At 43.5% G+C, this 19,619-nt stretch overlaps 1 protein-coding gene across 1 annotated transcript in view; it reads right to left on the minus strand.

The window, feature by feature from the left end:
- Window positions 1–1,728: 1,728 nt before the first annotated feature.
- The window catches only part of VWA3B (von Willebrand factor A domain containing 3B), a 59,782-nt gene continuing 41,891 nt past the window's right edge, over window positions 1,729–19,619 (minus strand). Inside the window, exons 22-29 of the mRNA XM_033147539.1 lie at window positions 19,109–19,159; window positions 16,406–16,625; window positions 11,000–11,111; window positions 9,327–9,451; window positions 8,106–8,243; window positions 7,513–7,610; window positions 5,822–6,060; window positions 1,729–2,130 (exon numbers count right to left, since the gene is read on the minus strand). Of these exons, the coding sequence (XP_033003430.1) occupies window positions 1,862–2,130; window positions 5,822–6,060; window positions 7,513–7,610; window positions 8,106–8,243; window positions 9,327–9,451; window positions 11,000–11,111; window positions 16,406–16,625; window positions 19,109–19,159 (1,252 nt within the window). The 3' untranslated portion in view covers window positions 1,729–1,861. The remainder of the gene's footprint in view (window positions 2,131–5,821; window positions 6,061–7,512; window positions 7,611–8,105; window positions 8,244–9,326; window positions 9,452–10,999; window positions 11,112–16,405; window positions 16,626–19,108; window positions 19,160–19,619) is intronic.

Genomic DNA, 19,619 nt, shown 5'->3' on the forward strand with positions numbered 1-19,619 from the left:
TGCCCCCCACCTTGCCTGTGCTGGGCGCCACGCCCCCCAGGCAGCACGCCACACCCCTGGGGTGCGCACCACCACTGCTCCCGCCTGCTCTCCGCCCCCCGGTGTCGGAGCACTCTAGATCTGGTCAAAGCCACTCTAGATCTGGTTCAGTCTTTTCAAAGGTTGCTTGCCACCCCCAATCTCTGCTGAGCAGTAGCAAGATTCCCGGGGGTTCCAGGCACTCAGCCAGGGCTGTGTTTCCATTGGGGAAAGCGAGGCACAGTGGAGGCTAGTGTCGTTAAGAAATAGGTTTTACTTTTCACCTAAAGTCTTCAATGGAGACGGTGCAGAACATTATACCCTAATAGTGTCTCTCATCGTCCCTGGCAGAGCTTTAGCAAGCTCAAGTTCAAAGCCGCAGTCATGGCTCTCACTCTCTTGCTGCAGCTTCCTCCAGTTAGAGCCAAGATGATTCTGCCTACTTCCTCCTTCTTGTTCCCAGAACACCTTTAAGCTTTCAAAAGGGACACATTTTCCTGTGACACCACGTCCCCCTCAATCGCCTTGGCAACCTTCCAAATTGCTTTTCTTTGTCCACTCCTTGGAGGGGGCGGGGAGGAAGGATAGCTTTTTTGTATTGCCAATGACTTTCAATGTCCTAGTACCTTGGTTCCCCATTGTTTCTCAACAGCTGTGCACTCAAGCTAGCCCAGTCAGGCTGATTTGCGTAAGCTACCCTAGGAATTTCTTCTCTGGCACAGTTCTGCAATTTGCATTTTCCCTTCGTATCCCAAATATTATCTAAATGCTGCCATTTATTAATTTCACTAACAGATTCTGGTACCCCAGATGATCTATGAAAATATCATTGGGACTCTCCCCAATCCTGCCCTGATATAACTGGCAGGTTGGTGTTTTAGGAAATATACATGATCCTGATGTAGTTAGGTTGTGCTGACTGGAGATCAATATCACCCACAAGAGGGACATGGGACAGAGTCTCACTTCAAATAAATTGCTGAATGAAATTCTGAATCAGAGTTGTAGCAAGGTCAGGTGATACCCGGTGCAAAATTTTGTTTGTCACTCCCCCCCCCCACTGCAATTTTTGTGAATGTTGCCCGAAGTTGTTGAGCTTTTTTTCAGGGAGGGTGCCCCAAAGTTGTTGTTGAGGGGGCGAGCACTGCCCGCTGTGAGCGGGGCCCACCAATCGCAAAAATCCGACCGGTTTAATGCAATCAGCGGCCATATTTTCGCCATCGGCGGGTGGCGCTCGTATCCCCGGCACATGGATTTCCACAACTGGCACAATCATCGTCATGAAAATACGCCCGCTAGTCATGCAAATACGCCCGGCATGCAGCGCTGCCAGCCAGAGGTGCGAGCACTGACCGCCGATCATGGAAATCCGACCACCAATTGCATAAAACCGCCCGCCGGGGGGTGCCAGGCTCTGACATGACACTGACATACACCTGGAATCACCCATAAAGTGCATCTATCTACAACTGCACATCATATTCACAGAATCATAGAGTTGGAAGGGACCTGAGGATCATCTAGTCCAATCCTCTGCAATGCAGGTATATGCAGCTATCCCAAATGGGGATCAAACCTGCAACCTTGGCATGATCAGCAGCATGCTCTAACCAACTGCGCTGGTTCCTTTCGTCTGCCTCCTCGTAGTTTTTTAACCGCACAGGCAGATTTTCAAAGATCTCTTTACAAAGATCTTGTGATGCTGCACAATTTTAATATTAAAAAAGTTTAATATCAAATTAAATGGTTTATTTTGGTGTTGATATAATACGGTTTCATAACTGGCAACTAGACCCCTCCCCTCCCTGCTCCCCTGTTCACAACTTGCAGTCTTTATTTACAACTAAATGGCAAGGCTGTTTTTCCTTTGAGTGATGTGGTACTGCTGAAGCCGTCTTGCCAGCTCTTCCACCTTCTCGATGCTCGAAATGGAGGTCTCGCTGCTGCTACTGGTGGCAGCCGTCTTAACAAGTTGAGGGGCACTCTTCTGGCGCAAAGGATCAACACAGCTCCGGAGGGCCTTAGTTATCCTAAACTCGGAAGCATTGGAAGGCAGCCACGGCTTTCCACCTCGTGAAGAATGAGGACGTGGTAAGCCACGATAAGTAGGTGCTGGCAGGGGGAAAAAGGGTGGAAGAAAAGGTGAAGATCGGTGAGATTAAACAAAACAACCCCCCCCCCCCCCCGCCTGTTAGAAGAGACGTAAGAGCAACAGAACCCATTACAAGCTGCACAAGAAAACATAAAAGGCACCTCGACTGTACAGCAGTGAACAGATATGAGGGAAGGAGACAACATTAAAGGCTGCAAAGCTGCCTGACCTGACCTGCCGTAAGAGACCGATGGCGTACGGAGCTTCGTCATGCATGCAAAGGTATGCATGTGTGGAGCTTCATTCTCATTCGTAGTTACGTGAATGGTTGCAATGTGAATTTTAAAAATGACTGGTGTAAATACCATTGGTTTAAACAGGGGCTACTTTTTGTGTTTTGCTTTATTGCTGGTGATGAGTTCTGTTGCTCTCCTATTCCCCCCCCCCCAGTTTATTTGCTTTTTATTTTAATAAAATAAAAATGTCTCTCTGTTCAGAAAGTTGCATTTTAGTTTAAAAAAAAATCTGTTGGAAAAGCTTGTGAAGAAAATGTGAGCAGCATTTAAAACTGTCAGCTTCCCCAAAAATACAGCATCTCCAAATTGAAGTTGGATCAACAGCTGGAGGTCACAACATCTGCTCCCTTAATTCAACCATTTTCATTTCATCGCAAGAGATTTTCCTCTGCAACCACCTTATGGAAATAACCATGTTTCTGCAGAAGGCAGGAACTTCCCCCTGTGGTCAGAGGGCAACCTGAGTTTGGCAAACCAGACTTTGAAAACTGGATCTTATGTGTGCTTTTTAAAGGAAAACTGGAGCAAAGGTATCTGTAAACTGAAAAAAATGAAATCCATAAAAACAGCTGCACATAAAATCTGTTAGAAAGTAACCAGGCCAATGGATGCACAAGGAAATCATGTTTTATTAAAGTCACGTTTTAAGATTTACAACATACACTAATGAAGGTAACAGTGATTTATGCTAACAAAGATTTAAGTATGGAAGAGGTCTAGCTATCCCGAAACAAGGCGGACAATACGATATAAAGAGACAATTCTAACAATAACCGTGGCTAGACATTATTTCCTAGACAGGAGATGAGTACTTATTCAAATAAATGGAAGCTGCACACATTTAATCAAGGTCTACTTTAGATAAGAGTCTATTTCGTCTGCGGACTTAGGATTTAAAATTCTATTTCATTCAACACTTTCACAGAAAATTCAAAACTAGCAGTCAGTGCTTATCTTTAAGAAAGCCACCGTCACCATTCAACATGGAAACTCTGGTTTGCTCATAAATAAATTGCTCATAAACTGTCAATTATTTGCTGATCGCCATACGTAATGCTAAACCAAATTATGGCTTAGCGTGCAGGTTCTGAGAGAGGAGGCTGAGGCCACTTTGCTTCTTATTCAGTCCTGTCGCTGTGGATTCAGACGACATGCTACCACGACTTCGTTCACAGCAGAAGGAAATCAGCTGCACCCTCCTCTCCAGGATCCTGCATGTTTGTGCTAAGTCATAGTTTGGCTTAGCATTATGTGCAACCTGAGCCACTGCATGAATGTGGGAGATGAGCCTCAGATAATACGAAGGCATAGTCGCTTTATCATCCAGCAATGCAGATTATTTAACACATTGATCAAACAAAACCAGGAGACATCATGTGTTAACTTTTCTTTTCTTTTTCTTGTTTTGTTTCCAAAGTAATGAGGGAGTTGAAAAGGGTCTGCTAACATAGGATGCATTATCAGAGAACCTATTATAAGACAATGTTCCCCAAACTTGGTTCTCCAGCCTTTTTGGGGGGACTACAACTCCCATCATCCCTAGCTAGCAGGATCAGGAATGATGGGAATTGTAGTCCAAAAACAGCTGGAGACAAGTTTGGGAAACAATGTATAAGGGATTTACATTGCAACCCTTACAGATGTCTACTCAAAAGTAAGCCCCACTAGTTTCATGTGACTAACTCCCAGGTAAGCATGTGTGGGATTGGAGCCTTCATATCTACATTGTACGCTATTGAGAGTAAACCATGATTTGCAAGAGATATTCAACATACTGTACAATATATATACTGAATTTGCATATGGGTCAGTACATTCACATTGATATCTGAAGCACGTTCTCAGAAAGGGGACAGAAATACACATTCCAGGTTCATCCCTTGATGACTAGCATGTGTAAAAGAGCCGACAAAGGTCAAACATCTGACAAAACTCTCATTCTTCATTGCTTCAGACTTTTCAAACATCAGATAATTTATTGGGCTTGTTCCCATGCTCAGCTGCAAGCTGCACAGTGGGACACTGGGTTGCATCCCATGAAATTCTACTCAAGAGTAGACCCACTGAAATTAGTGGACTTAAGTTAGTTGTGTCTATCAATGTGAATGGGTCTCCTCTGAGAAGCAGTAACACTAGATGCAACCCACTGTGCCATTAATGTGCATCTATGAATCAGACGTAGGTGGGTAAGTCTATAGTAACACCATATTACAGCAACATAATAAAAGCACAAAGGAGGAGGGATACAAACCCCTATCTTCTGAGACAGGAACCTTCCCAGGCTTGGGGAGTTGTGCAACATTACTATTGCTTTTTACTGAGTAAAAAAAAAAAAGTTTTAAAGGCAATTCATTGAGAACAACAAATTGCTAGAGCAGGTTAAAATGACTTTATAAGAAATTTTACACTGAAACTGGAGAAATATTAATTTGGATTACTAGAAAGACATTAGAAGGGTCATATTGCACTGTCTGGGTGACTAAAAGTTAGGCTTGGGAGGAAAATTTGGGAAAAGTTACATCCTGCAGAGGGGTAAAAGCAATTCTGGAGTGCATAATTGTCAGGGAGGCAATTCACACACACACACACACACACACACAGAGAGAGAGAGAGAGAGAGAGAGAGAGAGAGAGAGAGAGAGAGAGAGAGAGAAGAAATAACTGAAAAAACCCTTTATCACATATTATATCTATAATGTGATAATGGTTGTTTTTAGTTATTTCTCTCCGTTCTTTTTTTCTTTCTCTTTTTTATACAATTGTGTTTGGTAAGGATAATGAGTATTCAACTTTATATTTTCTTTTTCATCACCTTTATTATTATTATTATTATTATTATTATTATTATTATTATTATTATTATTATTTGATATGTTGCTTTTTATTAGCTTGTTAATAAATGTGTTTGGATTTTTGTGCACAATATGTTAAAAACCTTCAATTAAAATGTTTTTGGTTTTTTTTTAAAGAGAGGACAAGGAAGTTCTTAATGTGGCTCCACAGAACAAAATGGTGGCAGTTTTCCTAGAGACCAATATGGCATTATCAAGGGAGGTAGTAGTCACTTGGGTATTTGCCAAGGAATGGCAGGAAAAAACCAAACCCCAAAGCATTGTATCCCTGGTGAAAGTATCATTCCTACAATATGCTGGAATCAAAGGGTCCGCAAATGACATAGAAGATCAGGGACAAGTGTCTATTTTCTCTCTTGTAAAGATAAATGAAAAGATTTAAATTAGGAACGTGATACAGAAAGCAAGGATTAAAAACAACCCTTGGGCTGTGAAACAACCAAAGTACAGAATCCTAATCACTAGGCAAAGTTATAGTAAATATGGAGTAAATAGACCTAATGCAAGTTTTCCATTTTGGATATATCTGACTTTACAACTCCTGCTCTAGTTTACTTGTTGTACCTGCACATCCATCTTTCATATGAGAGGGTGGCGACAAACTACTTTCTCTTATTTTCACCGTCCTTCTGGGGGCAGCCAGCTGCTCATCAGAGGGCCATGCTTTGCAGAGATCCTTCTTGCTCTTTGCTCTTCCTCTTCTGTTGTTGTTCTTCTTCTTCCATTCACCTCCGGCAGAGATGCATCTGGTCTCTGCCTCTTCAACCGCTCTATGGAAATGCTTCACAACTTTTACATTTGGTCTAGATTAATTCAAAGCAGCAGATTAGCTAAATGCAGGCAGACAGGATTTCAGCAACTGGTGTGTTTTTTCTCTCCATGAGATGACAAGCAGAAACTTGTGACTGTTCCCAGGTGTTAAAGGGACCCCTGACCGTTAGGGCCAGTCGCGAACGGCTCTGGGGTTGCGCCGCTCACCTCACTTTACTGGCCGAGGGAGCCGGCATACAGCTTCCGGGTCATGTGGCCAGCATGACTAAACAGCTTCTGGCAAACCAGAGAAGCGCACGGAAACGCCGTTTACCTTCCCGCCGGAGCGGTACCTATTTATCTACTTGCACTTTGATGTGCTTTCGAACTGCTAGGTTGGCAGGAGCAGGGACCGAGCAACGGGAGCTCACTCCTTCGTGGGGATTCGAACCGCCAACCTTCTAATCGGCAAGCCCTAGGCTCTGCGGCTTAACCCACAGCACCACCCGCGTTCCCAGCCATTATCTGATTGCAATTCCACCCCTGTACCCATTCCCCATTCTTCACATACTTGGTTTGTGCAGACTCTCTATGATCTGGTAACCTCTAGGTTAGATTACTGCAATGGGTTATATGTGCAGCTGCGTCTGAAGATGGTTCAGAAACTTTAGCTGGTGCCGAATTCAGTGGCCAGGTTGCTCACTGGGGCAAGACTGCTTGAGCATATAACACCAACCCTGCCCCAACTACACTGGCTTTCAGTTAGTTTCCAGGCCCAATTCAAAGCACTGGTTTTAATCTATGAAGCCTTAAATGGCACAGGACCACAATAGCTCGAAGAATACCTCTCCCCATATGAACCAACCCAGACCCCACAATCATCATCTGAGGCCCTTCTTTGTGTGCTCCCTCCACAAAAAGTCCAGAGGGCGGCAACACAAGAACGGGCCTTTTCTGCAGTGGCTCCCTGTTTGTGGAATGTTCTCCACAGGGAGGCTCACCTGGCCCCTTCATTACTTATCTTTAGGCAGCAGGCAAAAACATGCCTCTTCACCCAGGCCTTTGGCTAATTACACAACCTATGGCCTTTTAGCTGTATTTGTTTGTTATTATGGTATGTATTTTTGTGTATTTATACTGTAATAAATGTACATAAATGTAATAAATAATTCTATACGACTTATACTTTTCACACCTCCATTCACACATCAACACACACACACACACACACACACACACACACACACACACACACACCAGTTCTCGCTACAATGGTGTTGTCCTCTTATCTCTCTGCACCCCTCCCTACCACACAGCCCGTCTGTCTCTAGGTCATTTAATATCTCTGGGGTATTTTGCTTTGCAGAATCAACATTATTACTGTCTTCGTTCCAGGATTTGTATCGGTAGCATTGCTTGATATTTACCTCATCTCACACACACACATATGTACATCTATACATATTTATGAAATGGAGGGGGAAATGGGATTCAAGTATACTCACACAAGATAATCCATCATTCGGGTCATATTTATGTAGCAGCAGGAACAGGAATACCTTCTATGGCTGATTTTAATAAGCCCGTTTCGTACGCAGAATGCCTGCAGCAACAAAATCACCACATATTTAAACTCAGTGGCTTTTATCTTGTCAAACCAACCATTCAAATGAAGAAACTTGTACAGGGAAGTAAAAAGAGTCAAGTTTCCAAAATGCAATGGTTTATTTATTTTTTTAAAAGCGGGAAAAGAAATCAGGCACAATGGATAAAAGGATAACTTACCAGAATAATTTGAAACACAGCAGAACATATGGAAAAACAGTTATTGGTGCCAAGAGAAGAGTTGATTAATAGGTTGTTTTAAGGATGAAGTTCCAGAGCAGTAAGAACGACATTAAAATAAAGTGGAACTGAATGAAGAGAGTCCTTATTAATCAGATATGTTTCTTATGTTAATTGCTCATTTTTCCTGTCAGCTAGAGTTGACAGGAAGAAAACATCCAAGCCAAGCTCTATGGTTCCACCAAAGGAAAAGACGCTATTAGTGTCAAGAATAAAAGGCACTGCAGTTTTCAAGGTCTGCCTGCCGTCTTACCTTTTTGTTGTTGTATTTCAAAATGGTGTAGACTTTATCATCTAAATCAGATTTTAGGGGGGTTGCTATGACAGTACCAGGTACGTAATACTCGTCTCCCAATTGTTTCCTAACTCTTACAAATACATAGTCTCCAACCTGTAGAACCAGAAGAAGAGTTGGGTTGAGTACATCAGCTTTAAATTTTAATGGTCTCGAAGGTCCTATCTTCTTAACCATTAACAGAGACAAGAATGCAATTACAGTGGTACCTCAGTTTTCGAACGTAATCCGTTCTGGAAGACCGTTTGACTTCCAAAACGTTTGAAAACCGAGATGCAAAGGGTGGTCTGCAAATTTAATGGAGGAAATTGAGAAACACTCAGAGGAAGCCGTTCGACTTCCGAGGCACATTCAAAAAGGGGAGCATGTACTTCCGGGTTTTTGGAGTTTGAAAACCAAAACGTTCAACTTCCAAGGTGTTTGAAAACCGAGAAACCACTGTACAGTGGTACCTCGGGTTAAGAACTTAATTCGTTCTGGAGGTCCGTTCTTAACCTGAAACTGTTCTTAACCTGAAGCATCACTTTAGCTAATGGGACCTCCTGCTGCCGCTGCGCCGCAAGAGCACAATTTCTGTTCTTATCCTGAAGCAAAGTTCTTAACCTGAAGCGTTATTTCTGGGTTAGCAGAGTATGTAACCTGAAGTGTATGTAACCTGAGGTACCACTGTACAGTCGTACCTTGGATCTCAAATGCCCTGGAACTCGGACGTTTTGACTTCTGAACACCACAAACCTGGAAGTGATTGTTCCGGTTTGCAAACGTTCTTTTGGAACCCGAACGTCCAACGGGGCTTCCGCATCTTCCAATTGGCTGCAGGAGTTTCCCACACTGAAATGCTTCCTTTTGGTGGGGAGATGGCAGGATTCTTGCATATGCCCAGACACCTATACCTCTTTCTCTTTTACGTTTTCCTGTAAGTGTTTCAGAAATTTTATTCACCAGAGTCGCACCTTATGGCTGGCCACCACATAGGATCATCACCATTCACGTGCATCCTTAGATAAGAAAGCCCAACATCAACCTCAGACAGGTTTGTTCGCCTGCCCTGGTCCCATTTGCACCCAATAAAAAAGACCGTGCAACTTGGATGAGCTAAAAGGAAGGGGGCGCATTCCTTTAAGAAAGCACTATGTAGAGGAGAACATGCATGAACTTCAGAAATGGTAAATCGCCTACCTGCAAGGATGGACAAGGCATTGCACCCCCCACAGGTATAATGAACTTCAAGGGGACAATCTCCGTGTGCCCAGAATTGAAATCAACAAGTGCGTAATAGGGAGTGATGGTTCGTATTACCGTCCCTAAAACAAAGACCAGGAGAGAGAAAGCAATCCACGATTCAGATTACATGCTGTGCTTTGCAGCGTGCGAAATAAATGGAAACAGCTTTTTTAAAAAAACTGGTTTTCAAAGCTCAGTGCAGAGCATATGCACTGACTACAGATGGGGCAGCTCAACTGCTGGCAGCTCTGTTTACAGATCACGACTAATGGAACCGGGAAAGATCCCTTCCTTGGGGTTTTGGAAACTACTGCAAAACTGACATTAGCCAAAGCAGGCAGTCCTGGGTGACATGGGTCAATGGATAACAAAATCTAATGTGTTCCTAATTCCGGCCCCACCACTGGTTGCAACCTGAGGGGTGTTCAGCTTTCACATGTTAAAAGGCAGCATGAGGAGGGGCACAGAGGGCAGCTGTGCCGCCCTCTCAATAGCAACCAGCCACAATGGCTATGCTATACCTCCACTGTCAAGGCCAATTGCTGAAAATCACAAGTGAGGAGAGTGTGGTTGGGCTCAGGCCCTCTATTGGCATCTGGTTGGCCACTGTGAGAACAGGGCGCTGGACTAGATGGGACATTATCCAGGTCCATTAGAATGTTCTTACATTCAGGACTCGGCTGCATTAGTAAAGAAACAGCGATTTGAATGCACTATAAACATGCAACACCAGATGGCGCCAGAGAGCGGGAGATTTTAAAAACGCAGTTTTCCATAGAGATTTTTTTTCTCTTTTGTTAAAACCAGTGCTCTTTTTCTTTTTAAAAAATGTTTAGGGGTACTCTCATTCCCTACTCATATTGAAATACTGCCCCTCAATGAGGCCAAACTTAGATTCACAAAATGTTTAGGGGTATCCGTACCCTTGCGTGTGTCCCCCCCCCCCCAGAAAACAACATTGGTTAAAACGATATAATTTCTGACTTATTCATAGCGGGTTCTTTCCCCTGTGTTTAGATCCGCCCTCAGTCTTGTGTTTAGAAAGTGCGGAAAGGGAACTTGTACCAATGTGTGCACACAGAGCTGCTCAAAGCAAGGATCCTTCCTCCTTTGCAATGGCTCTTATGCACACACATTCTCAAACCCACTGAATGCACAGCCAGCAGTGGATATGTAAGAGGGAAGAACTTCAGCATTCGGTACAAGTTTTTGTGTTAAGTCTGTAACAGTAGATTGCCTGCATTGGGTAGGGGGGTTGGACTGCAGGTAACTTTTGAGGTTGCTTCCAGTTCTATGGTAGCAGCTGCCCTTGACAGTCCCATGTGCGTCTTTCCATTCTTATCTACTGTACACTGCCAAGATTTTAAAATTCTGCACACAAACGTAAGCATATACCCCACATAGCCACTAATTCCCACGCCTCAAAATATGTACAGATCGTAAACATTTGTACCAGCATTTCCAACTATGTAATATCTCTACATTGCGAGCTAAATATTACATCTGGTAACTGTCCTGGCTGATTAGTTATCACCTCCTGCTCCAAAGGACTCCCATCCACACGCCAGGTCTTGACACTGGTTTTAGGGTAGAATTCCAAGCCAAACTACTATTTACAATGCAATTACCTGGGTAGTAAAATCCCGTGCTTTCTGATCTTGCAATGACCTTGTGGCCCTTGAGAGCATCAACCCTTTTTCCTTTCTGCGGCTTCTTTTCCTGTAGCTTTGATGGAAATTTCTGTGTTGTATATAAATGAGAAAGATAGAGATTCACCCACCCCCAGTTATTGAGATGTACATCATAACTGGACAATAACAACAGAACAAAGTGGCATACAGTGGGGCAATATGCATGAAACAAAACTTTTGCAACTTTAGTAGTAAGCGCTTAGCACTTTTCAATCTGTTATTTAAGAACAGCTAGCGTTCAGAATGACTTATTGGTTATATGGGGGGGCTATAGATCAGTGGTAGGACAGATGCTTTGTGTATAGATGATACAGGATTCATTCCCCAGGACTTCCAGTGGCAAATATATCATTACAGGATTAGGGAAGTTTTCTACAGGGAAGTTCTCTACAGCCACTGCTAATCAGGTTGGGAAATATGACCGAAGGAACCAATGGTCTGATTCAAAAGAAAGCAGCTTCATGTCTCAGTCAGCAGAACATGAGACTCTTAATCTCAAGGTTGTGGGTTTGAGCCCCATGTTGGACAAAAGATCCCTGCATTGCAGGGAGTTGGACCAGATGACCCTTGTGATCACTTCCAACTCTATGATCCTATGTTCCTACAGTTTCAAATCTTCTTTTGTGGAATAAAACCACAATGGGGTCCTTTCCTGGCCAAGACCCCACCAACCTCATGAACAGCAAAATGTTTTGCCCTAATCATGCCTTTGGAAACAAATAGCAGCTCCAAGAGAAAAATGGGATGGAGAATAAAATATATCATCAGCAGGTGGGGGGAAATAATGTACACTAGACAAGAAAAGGCTATGTGACATTGGAAAGATACTAAATGCTGCAGCTGCCTTGGAGCATGAAAAGCAGGTATCTCAGGAGGAGAAACTTTGAGCGCTGCTGTTCCACCCACATATTGGCTTTTGATCCAGTGAAAGCTTCTGAGGAGCAGAAAGGGCATTTTCATTCACCATTCCCACTGCAGCCCCTAATACCCACCCCCAATTTGTTCCAAAGGTGTTCCAAATTTGTTCTGAAAGGTGGTGTGGCAAGCAGCAGGGGGAAGAGGGTCGATCAGGGAAATAGCAGCCCCTATTCCTCTATTAGTGGAAGAACCCACCCAACCTCTGAGCACCCCCTCAAACCAAATTACTGGGATCCACGCTGAGGGAGCAAGTGAATCTTGCTCAAAGAATCTAATCTTTTAAGGGTAGCAGAAAATGTTCTCGGTCCCTCTTAAAGCTACTAGCTTTGGATACTCATTTTCTAAAACAGGGCTACAACTCTCTTCATCAGTGCCCATGGATGTGCGAAATGCGCTAACAAGGTGCTCCATGAAATGCTAAGTCTTCTTCCTCCTTTATGCTTTTGCAGTTACAATAACACTTCATTTTCTGATCTAAGGCAACCTAGTCTAAACTTAGGTGCTCTGACTTTTATGGAATCTGTTTCAGACAAAAAAAAAATCTGCTCTGCACATTTCTGCCTTCTAGAAGAAGTCGTCAGTGCCTCCGTAGCTCCGTTTTGAGGCTCGGTAGATCTTTTAGCCATCTGTACAAACAACAGCAATGGTGCAATTCTATCCACAAGCTGAACAATAGCAACTTTCCAGCTTTGATAGCTTACATTAATTCAGCAGTAGGTCTGAACAGATAGTCAACTGCTAAGGTCAGCCATAAAAGGTTACTATTTCTCTTTAACCATTAATAAGGCTATCTCATCAGTGCTTTTTTGTTTTTTTAAATCAGATTTGTCCAAAGATTTAAATTCCAAGAAAACAGCATTGCATTCACTAATTAACTAATATACAAGGGAAATGTACCTTGCCAAGCATCTTTTTCTAATATCAAGTCATGTTGAGTATAGCACATGTTTAGGGTGTGTGTGCAAAATAAGTTAGGTATACATTTAGGAAAGACAAATAAAAAACGGGGGGGGGGGGACTAGCCATTGTTTGATTTCATTTCTATCCTGAGCTCAACACCGTTTCTGAATGACACCTGCATTTCTACCACTCAGTCCTGAAGCTTTGCAGCTGCAAGATTAGCAATTACTGAAGATGGGGCTCTGATTAGGCTGCTAATGCAGGTTGTCTCGGGATAAGTGATTGCACGGTGTTAATCACATCGCAGCCAGTAGCATATGTTGGCATGTCAGGACAGCAGGAGGGAAACACACCAGAAGGAACTGGTAAAGTGCAGAAATGTTTCTGCTCCTGCAGAGCAGAGGAATGAACTGGTGGGTTAGAGGACGATTATCAACAGCTACCGTACTCACTTAATGGACGCTTCCTATTTTTATTAGGATACATCAAAGATTTTAGAGGTTCAAGGGCAATGAATATTCTCTTCAATCATTATTATTATCAAGCCAGCTTCCCCCCCCCCCCAGCCCTTTTTACAAGCGCCATTCACAGTGAGCCATACTAGCGTGAAACGACTTCTCAGTGGCAGAGTTAAGATGCAGGATTGGAAAGGATCTCCTCTGCCTGTGGGGCAGGACACACACAATCATTCCAAGGCATCATGTGGATATTTGTTGTGCAGAGGCTGACAGGGAGGGGGGGTGCCTGTGGGGAACTGACCCACATGTCAGAAGACTGGTAGTGCATGATGTACGCCAGAGAGGATCAAGGACAGAGGGGCTGTGAGGTGACCAAGATGCTGCTGTGTTGCTGTTTCCTTACAGGGAGGAGACATCTTGCAATCATGCTTTGTGAAATTCAGGTAGTTGTGTCGAGGGACAAAAACCCAAAAAGGGAAGCCACAGGGAAGTGACTAAGAAAGACTACAGAGCTCATTCTGGGTGGTCTCTACAGCTTTTCTGATGTTTGTGATGGTCCCTAGTATAGGTCCTTTCCTCGGTCTGACACCTCTCCTTTATTAATTGTATATCATTTTTCCTTGAAGGACAGGGCTTTGCCCCAAAATGCCCTCTCTGAGCTCTTAAGAGTCAGTACAGTTGTACCTCAGAAGTTCCAATTCGAACGTTTCGGCTCCCGAACACCCAGAAGTGAGTGTTCCAGTTTGCAAACATTCTTTTGGAACCCAAACATCCGACGCAGGTTCCGCGGCTTTCGATTGGCTGCAGGAGCTTTCTGCAGCCAATGGAAGTCGAACGGACTTCTGGAACAGATTCCGTTCGGCTTCTGAGGTATGGCTGTATCTTATTTCTACTTCATGTGGCACACTATGCTGTAGAAGTGTTGATCATTTATGTCACAGCATTCCAAACTTTTCATGTTGGTGACACACTTTTTAGACATGCATCATTTCGCGACACGGTAATTCAATTTCACCAGCAAACTGGAGGTTAAACTAACCCCTTTCCAGCTCCGGGAGGAGTGCGGGGAGCGTTTGCATGACACACCTGCACACTGGCAGCAGACACACTAATGTGTCGCGACACACAGTTGGAAGGCTCTGGTTTATGTGATCAAAACCGCAATCCTACGCATGCTTACTTGTGAACAAATTCCACTGAACTGGAGGTCTTCTGACTAGGCATTTGTAGGTAAGATAAGGGCACTTTTCTAAAGCTCTCCTCATTTGAACATAAGCCATCTCTTGTTTAACTGGTAGCAAAATGAGAACTTTTCACTTTGTTAAGATTGAAAGAAATACACAATTGGAAATCTGCCAGAGGTTTGGCCTTTTCTCAAAAGATAAGCTCCCTCTGTAATGCTTGCCAAAGAACTTTAAAAAATAAAAAGTAGCTTTATTAGCATTTTAATAACCCTTTTCTCAATATTTTTTTTGTTTCTCTGACTGAATGGTTGATTTAGCATAATCCTGCTGGGCAAACGTTTTCATTTATCAACTGTCCACTTCAAATTACAGATTACATCAGTCAATCAAAGCGCAGAGCATCGTTTCCTCTCCAAGTAGCAGGTGCCTATTTCATACAAATGAGTGATATTTAAAGCCAAACTGGCTGCTAAATGTGCTGCCGTTTCCCTGCACAAGAGGTTTAGGGAAACACACATCCCTGGTATGCTTAGAAAGTGCCAGTGAAAGCCGCTCCATCCCCATTATGCGCACAAAGAAAAACAACATTTTCATTTTATCAAAAGGTTACAGTCGTGCATATTTGTCTAAGCCAAATACAATGCACCCTTGTAAGAGACGAACCATCACGCACAAATGTTTTCATTTATATATTTTATAAGGTAATATCTCACTCCTCAACATGTAACACAGCACTCGGTTTGGCTCTAAAAATCCCTCACTTCAGAGGGAGCAAGCAAGCACCCTTGCAACTGAGGTTGCAATCCTCAACATTTCAATTACATAACGTTTTTTAAGTGCAGAAAAGGAACAATGCTGCAAGCGACCGGTATACATTGGGAAGTTTCACTGTTCACATTTCTTGTCTGGTCTTTCTCAGAGGGAGTATCACATTCTCAGATGCTGCATTCACTCACAAGAGTAAACCATGGTTTGGCGCTATAAGGATGAGCTGCAACAAGCCCAAACAAAGTGCTAGGATTGCATTTTCTCACCTCCTCCCGTGTGGCTGAGAGGAGAACCTCTGCCTACTTCCACTTCAGGTTTACTGAATCCCAGATTAGAGCCATGGCTCTTGGTTGAAAACAAGCTCTGATCATCTTCATAAGAAGCCAACCATGGTTAGTTTCATAACCATGGGTTACGAAGCTGGCTTATTAAACCAGCGAATTCAAACAGAAGGAAGTGGTGGACTTTCCTTCCCAGAAGGTATTTAAACAATGGCTGGATGGATATCTGTCAGGAATGGTTCAAACTGCATCCTGCATTGTAGATCCTGCACTGAGCAGCACAACCTTCAAGGTCCCTTCCAACTCTAGGATTCTATGATAGGGCACAAAGTGGCAACCCAGTGCCCATCTGCAGTTGCTGCTGGATGTAATGTTGCGCATGAAGAAACCTGGGTTCAAATACCCAGTGAAGCCCAAAGCTTATTTGGTGACCTTTGGAGTTGACCATGATTAAATTTTAAGGATCTCTTTTCAAGAAAACAGATCCATTTTTTTTCTTCATGACAAAGTCGTCCTATATCATTTCCTTTCCATCTTTTATTTCCATACATACGCAAAACATGCCAAACAAAGCTACCGCAAACCTTAAAAACCCGAGTATTTTCAATATGTTGGTTATGCTTGGAAACTATGCTGGTGGCATTGCTAATGAAGTGCTCTTTTAAAATGCACTTCACTTTGGCTTTTCAGTTTGTCCCTAAGATTGAGTTTCTTTCTTGCATTTTACTGATTTTTTTTTTTTTGCAAGCTGCCTTGTGCATTTCTTGTAGTAATAACAACAACAACAACAACAACAACACCCCACAAATAAATAAGTAATGAAATACCACCTACCTGTTTAGCAGGGCAGATCCGAAGGGGACAGATTCTCTGGGGTTCCTCTTTGGAAGCTTCTTTAAGTTCAATGGCCTGCTGTTCATACGTTAATCCTGTCAGAATCTCGTCTTCCAACAACATCACCTCTTCGTAGGCGATGGGCCAACTCGCATTTTCTAAGGCCTGGAGCAAAGATTCCTTACGTTCTATATACGAGACCGGCTTGTTCTGTTCAAACCTAGATGCGAAAACGGTACTTTCACTCTGATGCTACATAACAAGAGCTTACGTACATTGTGGGTGTCACGATCAACCAGTTGAAGAGTTTACAACAGACACCAGGAGGCTTAAGTTGGGTCAGAATCGAGTACACACTTCCTGAGTTAATGCAAAATACATTACTTCTGGTCAATGGGCCACCATAGCCGCTAGAGGAGCGTGGAAATTTGTGTCCTAGGCTTTGTAGACTTGTCTACCCATGTACTATCTTAAACCAAAGGGGCACGTTGGTTGCCAGGTGCGATTTTCCTTTCCTTTTCCGGCTCTCCAATGCCACTTAGGAAGAACAAGGAGCAGCCTCCTCTAGACAACTTCGCTTTGACTTCTGGAGGCTTCCTGGCTTGGGAAGTATGGTGATGGGGAAAGTTGCAACTACTCAACCTGGCTGTTTTATGCTGTTGTTAAAAGCATGGAGCCCCCGCGAAGAAAAATGATGGCAAATTCATAGAGGTCAACAAGGGGCTCTTAGCTATGACAGGTAAATGGAACCTCCCAGGGTACATTCTGAAGGCACTTAAGACTACTACCCTGCTGAAGCTAAACAGGTCTGGGCCTGGTCATTGCTTGGATGGGAGGTCACCTGAGAACTGCCTTGGGTTCCATGATGTAAGCAAAAAAAAAAAATAAGCAGTACCTACACAAGCACAGTATACATTTGCATTCCAGCTGCTGGGGACAAAGAAAGGCACTTCTCTTCATGTCCTGTTTGCAAACTGCCAAAATATTAAGGGTGACTGCTTCATGAAGCAGAATGCTGAACTAAGCAGACCTTCATTTCCAATCAAGTAAGGTGGGGCTTATCTTCACTTTGATCATATTGTGGTACTATGAGAAAACCATACATCGGTGGGTTGGACGAGGACTAATAAACTGAGTCTGACTTCTGGCAAGAAAGGGCTCTGTGGGTGAGTGTTTCCTGGGTCTGGGAAGTAGATAAGTTGGCTGCCCTGGATGGGGTCGAACTCTCCTTGAAGGAACAGGAGTGTAGTCTGGGACTGCTCCATGATTCAGCTCTGTCACCAGAGGCTAAGGTGTCCTCAGTGGCTAGGAGTTCCTTTCACCAACTTCAGCTGGTAAGGCAGCTACAGCCATTCCTGGACTGGATTAGTGTGAGCACAGTTGTCCATGCATTGATAGCCTCAAGTTTTGGATTACTGTCATACAGTCTATGTGGGGTACCCTTGAGCTTGGTGCAGAGGCTGTAGCTAGGTTACATTGGGGAGCAAAACATCTCCAGTGTATAACATCCTGCCTGTAATGGCTCCAGGGTTCTCAAATAGGGTATTCTAGCAGCAAGAGCGTTATCACGGCAGTTGCTGAAGGAAGGAGTGGCAGACCTGCTCTCAATACACTGTGAGGAAAGGAAGTACCACAGCTACCAACTCAGCAAGGGTCAGGTAACAGAAGGGCCCAATAGGGTTGCTCCAACAAATCAACTATGAATGGGCTCCTGACAGAACTCATTACGTAAGCACGGACTAAACAGCTCCTGGGCTTCCCTGTGTTAATTAATTCATGCGAATCAGGCTAGAACTTTGCAAAATTAAACATATAAGGCTATTGGTACAGGCTGGGTACACTCCTTCTGTGCCTAGTCATGATGAGAGAGGCATCCTCACCCTCAAGGAAATGCAAAATCAAGTGATGCTTTGCATACATGAAAAATATGACATGGCTTCCGTATCATTTCCACAACCAATACCCTCCAACATTTCTCCAGTGAGAATAGGGACATCCTATTCCACAAGAATAACACCCCACCCATCTGACTGGGTTGCCCTAGCCACTCTGGTTGGCTTCCAACATACATAAAAGCATAACAAAACATTAAACTTTTTTTTTTAAAAAACAACCCTTCCCTATACAGGGCTGCTTTCATTTCTTCAACATTTCTCTGATGAAAAGTGGGACGTCCCAAGGAAAAGCAGGACTTTCCAGGATCAAATCAGAAAGTGGAACGGCTTCTGTAAATCTGGGACTTTCCCTTGAAAATAGGGGCACTTGGAGGGTCTGACAACCCCTTATGGATCTTGGAGCCACTAGAGTCCAGGCGGGGGGGGGGGGCGTGCAACCTGCGACCCTCAGTAAAGTTTCATGAAGATAGCAAGGAGGGGAGATAAGTCAAAAAGAGATGACAGAAAACAGAGAGAGAGAGGGAGAGAAAGGTAAAACAGAAAGAAAAGGGGGTGCCCAACCCACTTTTACCTCCAGCGCCTCCCAACACTGGCATATGGCCCCTGACAGATTTTCCCTAAGGGACTGTGGCCCTCAACAGAAAAGCCTCCCCCCTACACTATAGAGATGATTTTAAAAAGCATCAAATAAAATGCCTAAAACTCAAGATGCACTTCCAACGGAGACATGAAACAGTGGCTCCCATTCCATACTTAATAAATAAATAAATAAAGTCTTGAGCTGGAAAGCAAGAAGGCAGCATCTTACTTGTCTTTTTCCTCCTGAGGTAACGCTCTCCAAATAATCTGATCAAGTCGCCTGTTAATGAAAACACAACAGCTTCTCAGAGCGCAGTAAGTGCACTTAACGAGATTAAATAAAACGGAACGCTCCATTCTTTTAAAAATAGGGGAGGGAGATCTGTGGCAAATTTGTACTCTGAGAGGCCTTAAAAAAATAAGTGTCAAACTGTCCTCATCGACCAACTATGAAATTCAAAATTATCCTCTGAAAACAAAGGCAAACATGAAAACATTGCTTTTCACAGCAACAATGTGACACGACCAGGAATGTGGAAGAATGCAGGTGAATTCCCATTGTAGCCTGCACAATGGTGTTCCATTGGGAGATCCATCCAGCACAGAGTAATATAAACAAGCCACGCAGCTGATAAAACATTAGTCGGTCAGGATTGATGCTGGCTTCACATATAACACACAATGGCTTGGTCTACAGATGCCCTATGTAATCCAAAGGTGCTTCTACTCATGCATGGGGG

The sequence above is a fragment of the Lacerta agilis genome, chromosome 4 (assembly GCF_009819535.1).
Source record: "Lacerta agilis isolate rLacAgi1 chromosome 4, rLacAgi1.pri, whole genome shotgun sequence".
NCBI classification, from domain to species: Eukaryota; Metazoa; Chordata; class Lepidosauria; order Squamata; family Lacertidae; genus Lacerta; species Lacerta agilis.